The 15998-nt window shown below is 40.9% G+C and overlaps 3 protein-coding genes across 3 annotated transcripts; all 3 read left to right on the top strand.

Annotated features, from left to right (window-relative positions):
- The first annotated feature begins 412 nt into the window (after window positions 1–412).
- Window positions 413–7227, top strand: LOC137609555 (glycylpeptide N-tetradecanoyltransferase 1-like). Its single transcript, XM_068336650.1, has 12 exons — window positions 413–517; window positions 2319–2424; window positions 2740–2884; window positions 2994–3112; window positions 3679–3770; window positions 3887–4003; window positions 4292–4462; window positions 4545–4653; window positions 4731–4901; window positions 5002–5166; window positions 5268–5405; window positions 5509–7227. The coding sequence occupies exons 1-12, from the start codon at window positions 414–416 to the stop codon at window positions 5527–5529; spliced, it is 1458 nt and encodes a 485-aa protein (XP_068192751.1). The 5' UTR covers window position 413; the 3' UTR covers window positions 5530–7227.
- A 411-nt stretch (window positions 7228–7638) lies between these two features.
- LOC137609598 (all-trans-retinol 13,14-reductase-like) lies at window positions 7639–12085 on the top strand. The gene is made up of 11 exons (XM_068336723.1): window positions 7639–7847; window positions 8490–8672; window positions 8784–9025; window positions 9634–9835; window positions 9924–10121; window positions 10197–10316; window positions 10542–10680; window positions 10928–11037; window positions 11114–11283; window positions 11382–11541; window positions 11629–12085. Exons 1-11 carry the CDS (start codon window positions 7688–7690, stop codon window positions 11775–11777), a joined length of 1833 nt encoding a protein of 610 aa, XP_068192824.1. The 5' UTR covers window positions 7639–7687; the 3' UTR covers window positions 11778–12085.
- Window positions 12086–13113: 1028 nt separating this feature from the next.
- On the top strand, window positions 13114–15447 carry cdk21 (cyclin-dependent kinase 21). The gene is made up of 7 exons (XM_068336724.1): window positions 13114–13343; window positions 13978–14110; window positions 14224–14391; window positions 14545–14654; window positions 14766–14816; window positions 14903–15035; window positions 15314–15447. The coding sequence occupies exons 1-7, from the start codon at window positions 13114–13116 to the stop codon at window positions 15389–15391; spliced, it is 903 nt and encodes a 300-aa protein (XP_068192825.1). The 3' UTR covers window positions 15392–15447.
- Window positions 15448–15998: the final 551 nt, after the last annotated feature.

The following is a 15998-nucleotide window of genomic DNA, read 5'->3' as shown; positions in this document are numbered from 1 at the left end:
CGTAAACTGCCTGATTTCCATTAAATTTTGCAAAAGGAAAATGCGTGTTCCGTGGAAAGAAATGATCACATGGCGGTTCCAGTGTAAGGAACTGATTTGTGGGGCGTGTGTTTAAATGGAAACTATTGAAACTTGATTTTTACAATACCAAATCAGTTTCAGATAGATCGATACTTAGATATCTATTTGTTCTAATTATGTTTATGTGTTGTGAGGTATACGAAAAGTTCTAGTCTTCTCCCTCTTGCGGCTACATTTAGTGAGGATCTGATCAGACTGAGGAAAACTTCTGGGAGGCGGCCATTAGTAAACAACAGTGAGGACGATTCCGTCACGGCTCCTCAGCCAATCAGATCGAGGGAGCTTTAAAGCAATCGGAAGGCACGCGGTAGCTTCACACTTCCTGGTTGAAGATGGCGGATGAGAATGAGACAGCACCGATGCCGGAGAAAGAAGATGTAGATGACCACGGACACTGCAGCGACTGTGAAAATGAGGAGCACCATTTCGACGATGGGTAAGAACGCGGCATTTGCAGCGTTGCTGTTTAAATTGTGTCACGTTGCGTAAACATAAGGGAAGCGAAAGCAACCTAAAGCCTCGGCGAGCAGCTTGGGCAGGTTGCCATCGATGGAAGTTGTCCCCGCCCATCTGAGTCTCTCGTATTGGTTAGAAAGGGCATTTGCTTGTCGTTTCTTTGGTTTGATTGGCTTAGAGTTCGTTCAATTCGTCTTATGGGCGGGCCTTAGCGTAGCTCTACAATTCTGATAGCAAGGCGTTGCATGGGGGTAGAAAAACCAAAGTCCTTTCGAAAGCTAGTTATAACGAAATAGTGCACTTGTTATTACATGTGCATCTTCCACAAAAAACACAGCCTTTTATTATTAAGTTGACATTTTGATGTGTTATTCACTCGCCGTTCTTGACGGCCTCCAACTTGAGCAATTCATGACGATCTCAGTTGACATTTTGCTAGTTAGCTCGCATGCTAACATAGGTTTTAAACGCCTATTGTTTGCTGGATCTCGATGCTAAAGGCAGCCAAATTAAAAGTGAAACTACCACGATTCAGATGTTATAGCATCGTGAAGACACATGTCTGAGCTGTTGATTGCCCCATATAGCATATAAATATGAAATATTGTTATTCAACCTGTAGCCTTGAATGCATCTGCCTTTCAAAAGAGTGATGGGAATCGTACGTGCGTGGAAATGGCTCCGATTAATGTTTATCAAGTGGTTGCAAGCAAAGGTTGTATCGGACGTGCCTCCTCTGTGTTGGGGAACAAATGTAATATGTAGAGAAAATATGTAGGAAACAGAGAATTATTTTGTTGCTTGTTATGTTTTCAAATAACTGTGTCTACTTGTGACCTTGCAGCACAAGTTGAAGCCTTATCTGAGCTCGAATTGTCCTCAGTGTTTAAATGATTAGAGGTTTATGGACACATGGAAAATGTCCAATATTGTCATAATAAAAGGTGAAGTCAAGAAATAACTATCTCCTGTAGGAAAACACGTTTTTCTTTATGACTCATCGCTGCTTTCAAGAGAAACTGATGACAGTAATCATTAATTGCAAGTGAAGCAAACGTGAGCTACAGTTTCTCTTTCAAGCAATGTGTGTAGTTCCCCCTTTCCCCAACACACACACACACACACCAATAATAGTCCTGGCTATTTAAATGGAAGCCAGTGGAACAAACTATTGAATGTTTTGTTGTCTATTGTGTTACTCAACCACTGACCTTGTCCATACATTTGTACACATGCGTAGACACCAAACACTCTATGTCCTGAGGTCATGTGACTCACCATCTGAGCTGGTATACAAATGCAGGCCAGTGCTTGGCCTCACTCTCCTCTTTCAGACGCTAATGAGATTATCCTCTGTAAGTATGTAGTCTCTTTCAGGCCAGAAAGTGGGATGGCCAGGTGGGGGGGTGTTGCTCTTCAGGTTTTACATGATAAGAATGTGAAACAGTGTTGTATCCCATTGCCTCTCATTTATCTCCAATAACATCTAAAAAAGGTATTGAGGAGAGACTTGGGGAACGTGCTTCCCTTTGTTTTTGTCTTACCTTTGGTAGAGCAACACATGCAATGTGAAAAACATAGTATGGTTCTGAATTCTTGATGAAGCTTTTCCAATAAACAGACAAATAATTTTGCAAGTGAAAAACAGTGAATGTTTTAATACCAAAAAACTTTTCTGGCTGTGTGTGAAGTTAGCATATCCCAGGTAGACTTGTAAATTTTCAGCAGGATGTAACGTCTGCAGACTAAAGTGGTTTGCGTTTGTTTTTGTCCTGTTTCAGTGACAGGGGTCTGGGTGATGACACTGGTGCCAAAAAAAAGAAAAAGAAGCAGAAAAAGAAGAAGAAATCAGGAGCCACAGAAGCTGTTCAGGATCCCCTTGCCAAGGCATGAATTCCATCATTTCTTAAAGTAATACCTTTTTTTAAAAAAAGGGTCGAGCACATTTGCATTCACACAAATTACCAGGAGAATCTTGTTCTGCTTGTTTTGTCCCACATCTGAAGGCAATTGTTTACATGTGACTAAGAAAACCCATATTTGGCAGTGGATTGGGTTTCAGGTTTCAAGACAGCTGCTCCAGACAAGCAGTTGTGATAACATCTAGAATTTAAATGTATGCTGGCCATCATAGTCCACACCAAAAGTGTGTTTGTGGAGGAATTGATCCTTTAATGCAACATGTTTTGTGCTTTCAAACAGGTGAATTCATTGCCGGCTGATAAGCTACAGGAGATCCAAAAGGCAATCGAACTGTTCTCCGTCGGCCAAGGCCCTGCCAAAACCATGGAGGAAGCGACTCGTAGGAGTTACCAGTTCTGGGACACGCAGCCAGTACCCAAGCTAGGTGCGACGTTTGTCAGGGATTTTAGATTTGGTCTGAGATTTTCATACAACCAAACACACATGAATGTTTTGTGTCGTGAACTTTGTGTCAAAATCTGGTTTTTCTTCAGGGGAGACTGTGACATCACACGGCTCCATTGAACCCGACAAAGACAACATTCGCGAGGAACCCTACAGCCTCCCACAGGGCTTCAGCTGGGACACCCTCGACTTGGGGAATCCTGCTGTGGTGAGAGACAGTATATAAAGACAAACCCAGCAGGAATGTGCATGAGAAAATTACTCTTTTATGGCCTCTCGCTGCTTTTGGGTTGTTTTTTTATCAGTTGTCATGCGTTCTATGTTGTTTTTGATTGTTTATAAATGAATACAGTAACTTGCATCTGTTTTGTCAGTGCAGCTTCAAGTGAGAACCATCATCTTTAGAGCTGGGGTTTTCATCAGAGAAAATTGATGCATACTTTTGTTAGATGTTTTCAGAATTCTTAGTATAAGAAAGCTGATTCTATACTGTTTGTTTTTAATTTTCCAAGTTGAATTTTGAATTTGAAGTGTGCATATGCAGTGGGCTTATGGTCAGAAACGCTTGACAAGTTAAATAATTCCCCAGAATTGATGCAAACGAGGGATTGGCAGTGAAACGGGTTGTGTGGCACTTGGCGTAAACACGTGTTTGTTTTTCGCATTTGTTAACTCAGTGAAGCAATATAATACTTCAATCTGCTTGATGATCCTTTCCACATTGTTGTGTTTGTCAAGGTTATTTCTAATTCTCTGTTCTGTTTGTGAAACCAGCTCAAGGAGCTTTACACGCTCCTCAACGAGAACTACGTTGAAGACGATGACAACATGTTCCGATTTGACTACTCCCCGGAGTTCTTGCTCTGGTAAGACGCCACTGATGTTCTGATCTTAATAAAGTCATGAATGAATGTAATTTAAGCTCCTGTGATGGTGACATTGTGATGCATTGGATTGTGATCGACCCGTCTCTTACTCTCAGGGCCTTGCGGCCTCCGGGCTGGTTGCCCCAGTGGCATTGTGGAGTGAGGGTGAACTCCAACCAGAAGTTGGTGGGCTTCATCAGTGCCATCCCTGCAACCATTCGAATCTACGACATGTAAGCGAACACAACAAAGCAGCGCGGAAATGTTGCTCCAGTTTCCTGAGACGTAACAAAAACCGAATGCACATTTTATGATGTTTAACGGTGCAGTGTAATCAAATCCAAACAACTTTAATGGTCAGAAATAGGGTTTAAAATCTGGTCTTTAGACATTAAAAACTTCCCTGTTATTTCATTTTTGACTCATTTTACTGTAAATACAGTCAGATATTCACACCTAAAAGCTGCTTTCTTCTGTTCATGAGAGAGTTGCTTACATAATAATTTTTGTTTGATGTTTAGAGAAAAGAAAATGGTGGAGATCAATTTTCTGTGCGTTCACAAGAAGCTTCGCTCCAAACGAGTCGCTCCGGTTCTGATTAGAGAGATCACCAGACGGGTCAACCTGCAGGGAATATTTCAAGCAGTCTACACTGCTGGAGTGGTACTGCCCAAACCTGTGGGCACGTGTAGGTGGGTGTGGTGAAAGGCACGTCCATGTCGTGTGTATGCACACACACTTCTGTCTGTGTATGAATCCGATTTGTCTTCACAGGTACTGGCATCGCTCTTTGAACCCACGCAAACTAATCGAGGTGAAGTTCTCCCACTTGAGCAGGAACATGACTATGCAGCGCACCATGAAGTTATACCGCCTGCCTGAGGTCAGAAAAATAAAAGACTCGTCAAACATTTCTTCACCAGTCCCGTATTTCTCACTTCTCTGTTTTCTTGCCTCCAGGCTCCAAAGACTCAAGGCCTACGGCCGATGACCAAGAAGGACGTTCCTGTGGTGCATCGCCTCCTGCGGGAGTACCTGAGCCAGTTCAACCTGGTTCCTGCCATGAACCAGGAGGAGGTAGAACACTGGCTGCTGCCCCAGGAGAACATTATTGACACTTACCTGGTTGAGGTAAAGAAAAATTCCGGCAACATTTTTTTTTCTTTGTTTGGAACTGTCCCAAAAATCATGCTTCAACACAAATCTTTGGATCTCATTGTTCTCTTTTTAGAACGATGGTAAGGTGACCGATTTCCTGAGCTTCTACACTCTGCCCTCCACCATCATGAACCACCCCGTGCACCGCAGCCTAAAGGCAGCATACTCCTTCTACAACGTGCACACCATCACCCCCATGCTCGACCTGATGTCTGATGCCCTCATCCTGGCCAAAGCGGTGTGTGTTTGTCTTCCAAAGGCGTGTGTGTCTTTGTGTGTTTGTTCTGTGACAAATTTTACCCTCAGGAAACTAATGAGTCTCCTAATGTCTGCACACAGAAAGGGTTTGACGTTTTCAATGCACTGGATCTAATGGAAAACAAGACTTTCTTGGAGAAGCTTAAGTTTGGCATCGGTGATGGGAATCTACAGTATTATCTGTACAATTGGAAGTGTCCTAGTATGGGGTCAGAAAAGGTATGTTGTCTGTAACAACCTTTTCATTTATAATGATATTGTCATGAATTTGTTGATTTTCTTTCATGTCTTAATTCTCTCCTGGTGCCTCTTGATGTTTCAGGTCGGGTTGGTGCTGCAGTGACACCCCCCAATGCCATATTGTCACCGACAGGCCAGAAGTGACTGCACCGTCGCACCGACCGCCTAACGGATGGATAATGTCCTTCTTCAGGATTGGAAAACCCACCGCCCATTTTTACTTTTTGACCTTTTGAACTTTGACCTGCACTACCGCTGCCAGGTGGGGGGGTAGGGGAGGAGTCCTTCTGCTCTTCCTCCTCCTTTGATCACATAGACCTTAAGCCGTTGTAATTACCATCCCAGACAACTGTATTTCATCCGGAAGCTGTCTTGATTGTACCAAACACACATACACACAAGAACAGTTCGCACAGATTAGTGTGTTCCAAACATTTACTGTTGGCATACCTTCAAAATGTACAAAACATGTAAATAATCAAGCATTACTGCAGATTATTCCCAAACACATGCAGAAAAAGATCTACTGTTATTTTAGTCAATCTTGTTGGAAGTGCTTTTTGCAATTCAAAATGTCATCTTTCAGTTTTAGCGATTTAAAAAACAAAAAAACAACTGAAATGATCCAAAAATATTTTAAAAAAAGAAAAAGGCTCAAAAAGATGAGGTAATAAATACCAAATGTGGACACCAGATAAGGGCTTCTGTTAAGATCTCTCTTGTGCTTGAATCTGTCTTTTTTTTTTTTTTTTAACTCAAACCTCATTCTGGAGTTATTTCCACACTGCTTGAAGAGGACTTTCTATGCCAGAGTCTCCGTTGGTCTTCTGGAGTTGTTCTCATCTGTATTAACATTCATCACACTCCTCCTTCAGCTTAATGCACTAATAGAAGGAGCCCTGAAACAGACTGATAACGATGGACCTGCTCGTGGTGAATAAAATAATCAGAAGCAATGTGAAGGAGCCTCACAGAAGATAAAGACGTAATGGTGAAACTAGTTCAACACATTTTAGAAGCAGGTTTACAGCGTTACGGATTTGAATTCTGTCTGACTCAGTCTGCAGGAGCTCAGGTTGAAAACAAGGAGGTCGAAGACAAGTTTCAAGACTAGCTTGAGGGAGTCATACAGGAAGTCTTAAATATAGTCATGAATGGATAATCAGGCAAAAAGTTTACATGCATTTAGTACATACATGTTTAGCTCTTGTATGTAGACATGGTCAAGGTTTTGTCTTGTTTCATGAAATATCTGGTATGCTTTTATTGGCTTTATTTAGAAAAGGACAAAAATTAATAATATTAGCCTACATTACAAAGACTGAGCAATGCAGGTAGAAGTTCAACTCAATTCAGCATGTGGAGTGATAAACTGGTCATGCAGGTAGTATTAATGTGTGAGGATTTGGGATGGATGTTGGGAGGTTGGCCCATGAGCACGAATGAAGTGTTGATTCTTTTTGTAAGCAAATGTCAAAGAATTGATGGGGCCTGTGGTGTTACATTAAGAAAAGACTGTGAAGATGCAGGGGATACAACTTTTTTTTTCTTTTTTTTGGAGTAAAAAAAAATAAAATCTAGGAGTTGCTGTGAGGTGTGTGTAAGATTTTTCTTGTTAAAGACTTGAAATAGACCAAGTCTTGGTAGGAACTTGCTAAATTAAAAAGAAAAAAGTATCTTGCTGATGTGTAAATTTCGTCCTGTGGGACTAATAAAAGGATTACAGTACCTTTTATTTACAGATTGCACTATCTTTGTCAAGCAATTGCGTTCCTGCTGAATGGTAAAGAGTTATCACAGAAATAAGTTGGGTAGGTTATCATTCATTCAAGCAAAAAGGTTTGTCGATTGGTATACATGACCACATTACAGTACTGTATACTTGATTTTAATAGTTCAGATACGAAACGATCGATAACTCGTGATGTCCCTCGAAAATTGGATCAATATTATGACAATTAAAATATTTAAGGTGCATAAAATATCTAAAGTATTATATTTTATTACTTTTTTTCGTTGCGTTCATGCGGCACAAGCAGGTTAAGCGACCCCTTTTGTCTTTTCAGTTACGAAATACAGTTTTCGCTCCTGATTTCCGGATCATATCCCGTATTTGACTCTGATTGGTTGGTACTTTCTTAGACGTTCTCTAATTGGTCGAGGGGGAACCAGTCAGCTACGTGGGCGTTACCTGTCAGTGTAGAACGCGGAAGGACATCCCGCTCACGCCGCAGTCAACACCTGCATGGCCCTTGTCCAAAATGTTTGTCAGTGTAGTCATTATTTCTTTGACTTTGGTCATATTTATATTTAAATATGTCTTCAGAAGCTCCGGCCCCAATCCTTTTGAGACGGACACGCGTGAACCGTTAAAGGAAATGGTTCACGACCGCAAAGAGAAGAAAAAAGTTCTGAAACAAGGTGAGGTCAATGAGCTAAGTCGTTATTTATTTTCAAATACAACTGGAATTCATGCATATAATGATAGTCCATCTGTCTCAAGACATGTACACTGAAATTGTATCAAGATAATCATCACTTTGTGTTAAATTACACTGAAATGAACGCTGTTTGAATCAAATGAGCAAAAACTTGCATTCAAACACATGGATGGTTATGTAATTTAAAAAAAACCCATGTCATGCAGGTAAAATTTTGAAAATATTAATATTCAAAAAAAATGAAGCAGGGAATTAAGTGAAAGTAATAAGTAGAGGAGACCTAAAACACACTTTCTATCTTTTTGATATATTTTTAGAAGTTATTTAAATGTCAGAGTTCATCTACAAATCAGAATCGTAAAGTTACATTTTTCAGGGTTCAAAATGATAAGCTTATAATCTCAAGCATGAACTTCAGATAACCTGAGATAATCAGAAATGTTATTAGTTACTGATTATTAGTAAGCTTCAAAAGCAAAAATTTCATCGAATTCATGTTTTAGTCTTCTGATTTTTACTTAAGTCCAAAGTATCCACATGCATTTAGTTCAGAAATCAAAAAAATTGTAAATTTGCTGTGCTACCTTGTTGTTGTTTGAATATCTAATTGCATTTCTATTAGGTTTCCTGGCAAGTAAAGTACCTGACAACCTGGATGCCGTCATCATCGGCAGTGGGATCGGAGGGCTCGGGCTTGCGGTGTTGCTCGCCAAAGTTGGAAAGAAAGTCCTGGTTCTGGAGCAGCATGACCGGGCCGGAGGATGCTGCCACACGTTCACCGAGAAGGGCTTTGAGTTTGACGTTGGTGAGAACTGTGTCTTTTCATGAACATGTCAGAACCTAAATTTAAAGGAAAAGCTGTGATGTTTTCAAATAAACTTCTTTTTGAGTCCAGCACTAATCCTCTGTCCCTCAGGAATCCACTACATCGGTGACCTGTTGGAGCACAAGCCCTTCCGCTGCATGCTGGACCAGATGACCAACGGGCAGCTGCAGTGGGAGCCTCTGGACAATCCTTTTGACCACGTAGTGCTGGGACCACCAGAAAACCGCCGGCGGTATCCCATCTACAGTGGCAGGACACGCTTCCCGGAGGAGCTAAAGAAATGCTTCCCTGGAGAGGAGAAAGCCATCGACGAGTACATAAGGCTGGCCAAGGTGGGATCTTTTGCTCATCAAGTATAAGGATAAAGTATTAATTATCCACCAATTTACCGGTAAATTAAAAACCTGTTCAGGCATTAAGGGGTAGCAAAAAGTAGGATTTTGGTGATTTCATTCCCTTTTTTTGTTATCCAGATGTACACAATTGCAGATTGCCTTTTCTCCCAGTGAACTATGTGTAAATAAACTGTACTTTAGCACAAAAAAGTCGTCATTATCCATATTTCTGTTGATGTTGTTGCTGATATTGGCAGAGGTTTCAAAGGTCGGGAGAAATTGTCAACGCTTTTATTAGCCAGACTGTTTCGTAATTCAACACGGACAGATTACATCAGCGTTTTTGTAACACCCAGATAAAGCCATATCACTTTCTTTTCTCATCTGATCATTTCTCTCTTATTGTTAATTACATTTATATTGCTCATAGAGATTTGTAAAAATTAAGCTCCAGCTGCAGAACTGAAAGAATAAGAGGAGACAAAAGTCCTGAATGTCTTCAGGCGTTGTTTAATATTTCTGTCATCAGCTGCACCTACGTTTAAGTGTCTCATTCAGTTTAATTCTTTATCATCATCTGTGCGCCTCTTTTTTTTTGTCTTCAGAAAGTCGGCCGAAGCATTTGGATGCTGGCTCTTCTGAAGTTGTGTCCCGCCCCCTTGGCCCGCTTCATCGTCTACACCGGTTTGGCTAAGCGCCTGTCGTTCTTCTTCCAAATGGCTCCTCGCAGCTTGACGGAGGTGGTGAACGAGCTGACGGAGAACAAGGACCTCAGGGCCGTCTTCACCTACATCTTTGGCACCTACGGTAACTCCAACCCTTGTTTTGTCAAAGTTATCAATCGATCGTCGTCAGAATTCTGCTCATATCTTTTGTTTCCTTCTCCGATCATCAGGTAACATTCCAAAAGATTCCAGTTTTTCCATGCACAGCTTGCTGGTCACTCACTACCTGAACGGAGCCTGGTACCCGAAAGGCGGAGCCAGCGAAATCGCCTACCACATGATCCCGATCATCGAGAAGGCGGGCGGCGCCGTCCTGGTCCGAGCCCCAGTCAACCGCATTCTGTTCAATGATGCCAAGGAAGCTTGTGGTGGGTTTTATTCCTAACCTCTCCTGCATGCATCACACAAAAAGGTTATCTGATGTATTAGTTTTCTGTTTTCAGGCGTGAGCGTCATGAAAGGACAGGAGGAGGTTCACATCCGAGCCCCTGTTGTTATCTCTAACGCTGGCATCTTCAACACCTACCAGAAGTTACTGCCCAAAGAGCTCCAGGCGATGCCAGGTGAGAAATTACTACAAAAACTAAGACTTTTTTTAAAACTTTTTTCTTAATTTTTGCTGTGAACTCCCGCTGGAAAATTTCAATAGAAAGTATGAATTCTTCATTCTGGAGAAGCAAGAACAAGACGTCTGGAGACACTTGTCTTAATAGAGGAGTAGAACTAGTTTTCAATCACTCACCTCTTGATAAAGTTGTTCTGCAAGTTGTGACTGTTATATCCTGCAGCTATAAAGAAGCAGCTGAGCATGATGAAGAACGGGGAAGGTGGCCTGAGTGTTTTCCTTGGCCTGACGGGAACCAAGGAGGAGTTGGGTCTGAAAGCAGACAACTACTGGATCTTCACCGAAAACAATTTCGATGAACTGTAAGCGATGCTCGTCACTTTGTCTTCATCTGGTTTTTCGCTCTGACTGATTAAACACAAACTAAAAACCACAAAATAAACAAGTAAAATAGTGTAATAAATATATGTGACAGAGGATTTCAGTAGAAGGCTGTGATCTGCATGTAAAGTGTGATCCATTATTTATTAGCTACCACACTTTGTTAGGAAGTTTAATAGAAGTTATATCAGACCCAGTGTTTGAACGGAAACGACATTTTTTTTGCAGGGTCGATAAATACATGAAGGGAAAGAGGGAAGACTCCGTCAAAAACGTTCCTCTTCTGTTTGTCGCCTCTCCATCAGCTAAAGATTCAACCTGGGAGCAAAGGTCACCAGGTACACAAATGTCTGGATGTGATGCAGCGTGATCTGTTCTCCTGCATGAGTCCTAATTTTGGTCGTCTTGATTTAGGAAAGTCCACTTTGAGCCTGGTCAGTTTTGCCAACTATGAGTGGTTTGAGGAGTGGAAGGACGACAAAGTGACCAACAGATCGCTGGAATACAAGGAGCTGAAACAGGCGTTCATTGACTCGATTCTGGAGGTGGTGATGGAGGTTTTCCCCAAGATCACCAGAGACAAGGTCTCAGCTCTGAGCTGCTGTCTTCTAAACGTGGTACTTCTCGGGTAAAGCATTCGTTTCTCATACTGTATTTAAAACCCCCTTCTTTTTCCGTGCAGATCGAGTACATTGACGCTGGAACCCCCATCACAAACACACACTACATCGGAGCTCCCAAAGGCGAGATCTACGGCGCGGATCACGGCGTCGCCCGATTCAGCCCTGAGCTCAACGCCACAGTGAGACCTCAGACTCCACTGAAGAACCTCTACCTGACAGGTCAGTGTGTGCAGAACAAAAGCATCCACAGATGGTCCGGTCCGAACGGCATCTCAGATCAGCGCTGATCACGTGTTTGTGCTGCAGGTCAGGATGTGTTCGTGTGTGGCTTTGCTGGAGCATTAGCTGGAGCGCTCAGCTGTGGTTCATCCATTCTCAACCGCAACCTCCATTTGGACGCCATCAACCTGGCAAAGAAAACCAAACTGATGAATTCCAAATTGAAAGGGGAGTAAATATATGACAGCATTATATGCTGTTATTCATTAGTACTAAACATCCATGCAAAGAAGTAAAGCAAAGACTCTCATATCTGATTGAACTTGACGTATTAATTACCTCAACAACTGATATCACTAAGTTCTGTCTATATTTTCAGATGAGAATTCCCTCAAACTGTCTCTGTAACAACCGTGATATCAACTACAAGCAGTTGCTTTTATAAACCTTTTCAACTGCTGTATTTTCTGCTGTAACTCCTAACAGGTTGTTTTTGCTGCTTTTTAACATTAAAAGATACAAACAATGAAGTTTGTTCTTTGGTTTTTGCATTATGAGCTGATTTTACCATCTACCTTTCACACCAGTATGTCACCTCTGTGCAACATAAATATTAATAAAGGAACACGGAGCAAAATTCAAAGAACTTTTATAAATACATTTTATATTATTTATGGACGTTTTTCCACATGTCAAGTACGAGTCAATTTCCCCAAAACCATGTAGACACAAGCGTATTTTATTCATGACCTTGCATTTTATTGTAAATCTTATCTACAGTACACATCTCTCGTGTAAATGTGTCATTTAGATATTTTAGGATGCTTTTACATAAATATATTTTCAATTCAAAATAACTTCCTGTTCTTTCTACTTACAAAAATACAGCCATATTTGTTTGTCCTTTAAAAGAACAAAACATTCACTTTGCTGTTGTTTACAAATAAAAACACCAAATATGTAAACAGATTCTTTGGGGTTTCATCATTTACGAATTTTCCAAATGAGACTTTTTTTTTTTTTTCCTCCACTTTTTGAATGTTTGCTGCTGGTTTTTTGCAGGGAAATCAGTGCATTCGTTGCACATGAACGTGGGATGTCTTTACTATGACCCTGACAGCAGCAGGGAACACGTGTCCGACCTGTGGGCCCCCCAGAAAAAAAAATATATATTGAGCTTTCTGATTAGCTGTCCATCCAGAGGGGTGTGATTCTCTCAATAGTTTTTTTTTTAATACTGGCTCCAGTTTTCCTGCAGGCGAGAAACTAGGTGGGGAACATGTGCTCAACAATTTAAGGTAAAGTTAAATATGCAAAATGTTATCCTAACCAGATCAAAATTCATCTTCCTAGAAATTATTTACGTGTCTTTTTACAGGTGTTTCCTCCGACAGGTGATGGTTTCTTCCAGCTAGTATCTGAATCCCAGTCCGTCCATCCTTGTTAGCTAGCTTAATCTTAAATTTAAATTGAACGATGACACGGGTGTAAATGGCGTATGTGACTTTTGTGATGCTAAAATGAGTGTTTATTTGGAAAGTTAAGATTGATGCTGGATTTATTTGGAGGACCATGGACGTCCGGACCGAACCTTTATGCTACGAGCTGCTGGCGGAGGTAGGAGAGGGATCCTACGGTAAAGTGTATAAAGCCCGAGAAGCCGGTGGGGACCAGCGCCTCCTGGCGGTCAAGAAGTTCCACTGCCGCCCTGACGCCTGTGAGAACGGAATCCCTCCCGTCATGATCCGCGAGGTGGCGCTGCTGCGGAAGATGAAGTGTTTCAGCCACCCCAATATAATCATGTGAGTTTATGACTGTTGGAAAGAAAGAATAATCTATTTCCCCTCTTTTTAGAAAACTAACACAAACATAATAATATTTTAAAAAAAAATTTTTTGTAGAAATGCAAAAATAATTTTGATCTTCTCAAATGCAACAATTTGTTGATTTTCTGTCCGCTCATGCAGTAATTTAGATATTATTATGCTTAAAACAAGCACCCATTTATGCTTGATGTTGGGAAGTTGTGGGGACATTTCTATTACTTAGAATGACTGCAAAACAGCCAACAATTTAAGAGCAATAACAAATCTTTATTGTTCAGGTGTACATTTCAAACTGGTTGCAAGTAGTATGCTGTGTCATGATAAAACGCGACAATGATTTATTTTCTAATATGCATTTGATTTGTTTGTGTTAATATAGATTTTATATCTGTTGATGTTTGATTATGAAACTAAATTATTATTTAGGTTCTATTTTTGGAAAGGACAAAAACACCTTTTCACCCTAAACATTGATAATCTTTCAAGGATGAGTACAGACAAAATATTCAGTCCATAACTGATTATAAGACTCTATTTTTCTATATGATCTATTTTAATATTTGATGTTAGTGCATGTATTGATTAATCCCATGAATATAATGTTGTGCAGGTTGCTGGATGCATCTGTTGTGTCAGTGGGCAAAACGTTGGACCTCACACTGGTGCTGGAATACATCGATCAGGACTTGTCCACCTACCTGTCTAAGGCTCCTGCTTCTGGACTAAGCCGTGATTGCATCAAGGTGTGAGCCCGTCTTTACAAAATATTGTAAAATAGTGTATTTTTAGAGTCATATTTAATTTTTAAGGGGCCGAATATGTAGACAGCAAACTAAGAATGTTTCTGTGGGTGCAGGACGTGATGCAGCAGCTGCTGCAGGGTCTGGACTTCTTGCACACCAACATGGTGGTGCACCGCGATCTGAAACCAGAGAACATCTTGATCAGCAGCCAAGGAAGGGTCAAGATAGCAGATTTTGGACTTGCACGCATTTACACCTTCAATATTGCCCTGACCCCAGGTGTAAGTGAGACAACACGTGACCTCCTTATTACTGCTGGAGCCTTTTTTAGTAAACAGCATTGTGTATCGTTTGTTGTATGGCATTCCAGAGGTGGAAAATCTTTCATTTGTTCTTTTTCATTTATCAGTATTTTCCCCCATCTTTCTGCTCAGGTGGTGACGCTGTGGTACAGAGCTCCAGAGGTGCTGCTGAACTCTGCCTACATGTCCTCAGTGGACATGTGGAGCTCCGGCTGTATATTTGCTGAGCTCTTCCTACGGAGGTTTGTCCGCCCGGAAGAGATATGTGGCTCTAAAGAGAATCATTTAAGACCTGAAACACTTTGCTTTTATCAAAAGGATAAAGTTGCTGTATTCCATTTGTTCCCCCACAGACCACTGTTTCAGGGATACACAGAGGTGCAGCAGCTGCAGAAGATCTTTGAGTGGGTCTTTACACTTTTGTTTTGCTTAATCCTGAAGAAAAATGAATATATGAATGTTAAAATATTCATCACCTCATGTTTGTCAGGGTCATCGGGTTGCCCAGTGAGAAGGACTGGCCCAAGGACAGCCCGGTGTCCTACTCGCTCAGCTGGGGTCCTAAAGGCTCCTGCAACAACACCTTGCACCAACTGGACCCGGACGGGAGCGACCTCCTCTCTGTGCGTGGACCTGTTCACATTTCACTCACTGCCTCATTCATTTAAGATGACAATGCTTAGCAGCTTTAAAGTCTATTATGGGCACTTGATTAATCTGCTAGCGTGCCAGCAGAGGCTCACTGGAAAGCTAATCATTCTTCAAATATTTGAAAACAATTAAATTCTGAACTGATGATGTCAAATTTATTTCAGTTCATCCTGACTGTCTAGACATCATTTCATTTTAATTTAATTTAAGCAAAGCCAAATATTTCAACCACATGTTTCTTTACTCGCAGCAATGTTTGGCCTTCAGACCAGGCGACCGCATCTCAGCCGCCAAAGCCCTGGCTCATCCTTTCTTCATGAAGGACTAACGGTTTCAGTAGAACGGAGAGGAGAAGAATCCAAACTCCAGCTCCTTCTGCTTCCCTCTCCACCTGCCTGTCCTCACGAGTCTTGAGCCAGAAAATCCATCGTGCACACCGATATCGTGACAAAGATGTCAGGATTGAAAGAATTTTGCACATCAGGAAATAAAACACACATTTCACCTGACTTATAAAGGAGTATCCCGATAGCACAGAATCCAAATATGTCAGATATTTTGAATAAGTTCTACCAAATAGTTAAATTTGACTGAAGATTATGTTTTTTGATTTGACAGTATTCAGTATACAGTATTTGTTTTTTGTTAATGTTACGATTGAAATTTAGAATTTTGTTTCACTGTATGTTACTGACAACTGAAAGCACCTTTATGGGTTTGTTTTTTTGTTTTTGTTGTTGCTGTTGTTGTTGTTGTTCTAGCATTTTATACATTTAAAGAACTGAAGTCCTGCTTTGCTTTATTTTTGTGGAGATATTTATGTTGTAATCACTGCAGGAGAAAACATGTGTATTCATGTTTTTTTATATTGACAGATTACACAACTTATTTTTTTATTAGTTATTCTGTTCATTCAAAAAGCAGTCATGTGTATG

This window comes from Antennarius striatus, chromosome 16 (assembly GCF_040054535.1).
Source record: "Antennarius striatus isolate MH-2024 chromosome 16, ASM4005453v1, whole genome shotgun sequence".
NCBI lineage: Eukaryota > Metazoa > Chordata > Actinopteri > Lophiiformes > Antennariidae > Antennarius > Antennarius striatus.
This window is presented reverse-complemented; position numbering and strand designations above follow the sequence as displayed.

What these genes read in the sequence shown, in the direction of transcription:
- LOC137609598 (XM_068336723.1), top strand. Translation starts at nt 7,688, where the DNA reads ATGTTTGTCAGTGTAGTCATTATTTCTTTGACTTTGGTCATATTTATA. An exon ending in CTACATCTTTGGCACCTACG is followed by an intron (nt 9,836 to 9,923) that starts GTAACTCCAACC and finishes TCCGATCATCAG; the next exon opens with GTAACATTCCAAAAGATTCC. An exon ending in AGAGCTCCAGGCGATGCCAG is followed by an intron (nt 10,317 to 10,541) that starts GTGAGAAATTAC and finishes TATATCCTGCAG; the next exon opens with CTATAAAGAAGCAGCTGAGC.
- LOC137609555 (XM_068336650.1), top strand. Translation starts at nt 414, where the DNA reads ATGGCGGATGAGAATGAGACAGCACCGATGCCGGAGAAAGAAGATGTA. An exon ending in ACCATTCGAATCTACGACAT is followed by an intron (nt 4,004 to 4,291) that starts GTAAGCGAACAC and finishes TTTGATGTTTAG; the next exon opens with AGAAAAGAAAATGGTGGAGA. An exon ending in CTAGTATGGGGTCAGAAAAG is followed by an intron (nt 5,406 to 5,508) that starts GTATGTTGTCTG and finishes TTGATGTTTCAG; the next exon opens with GTCGGGTTGGTGCTGCAGTG.
- cdk21 (XM_068336724.1), top strand. Translation starts at nt 13,114, where the DNA reads ATGGACGTCCGGACCGAACCTTTATGCTACGAGCTGCTGGCGGAGGTA. An exon ending in AGCCACCCCAATATAATCAT is followed by an intron (nt 13,344 to 13,977) that starts GTGAGTTTATGA and finishes AATGTTGTGCAG; the next exon opens with GTTGCTGGATGCATCTGTTG. An exon ending in ATATTGCCCTGACCCCAGGT is followed by an intron (nt 14,392 to 14,544) that starts GTAAGTGAGACA and finishes CTTTCTGCTCAG; the next exon opens with GTGGTGACGCTGTGGTACAG.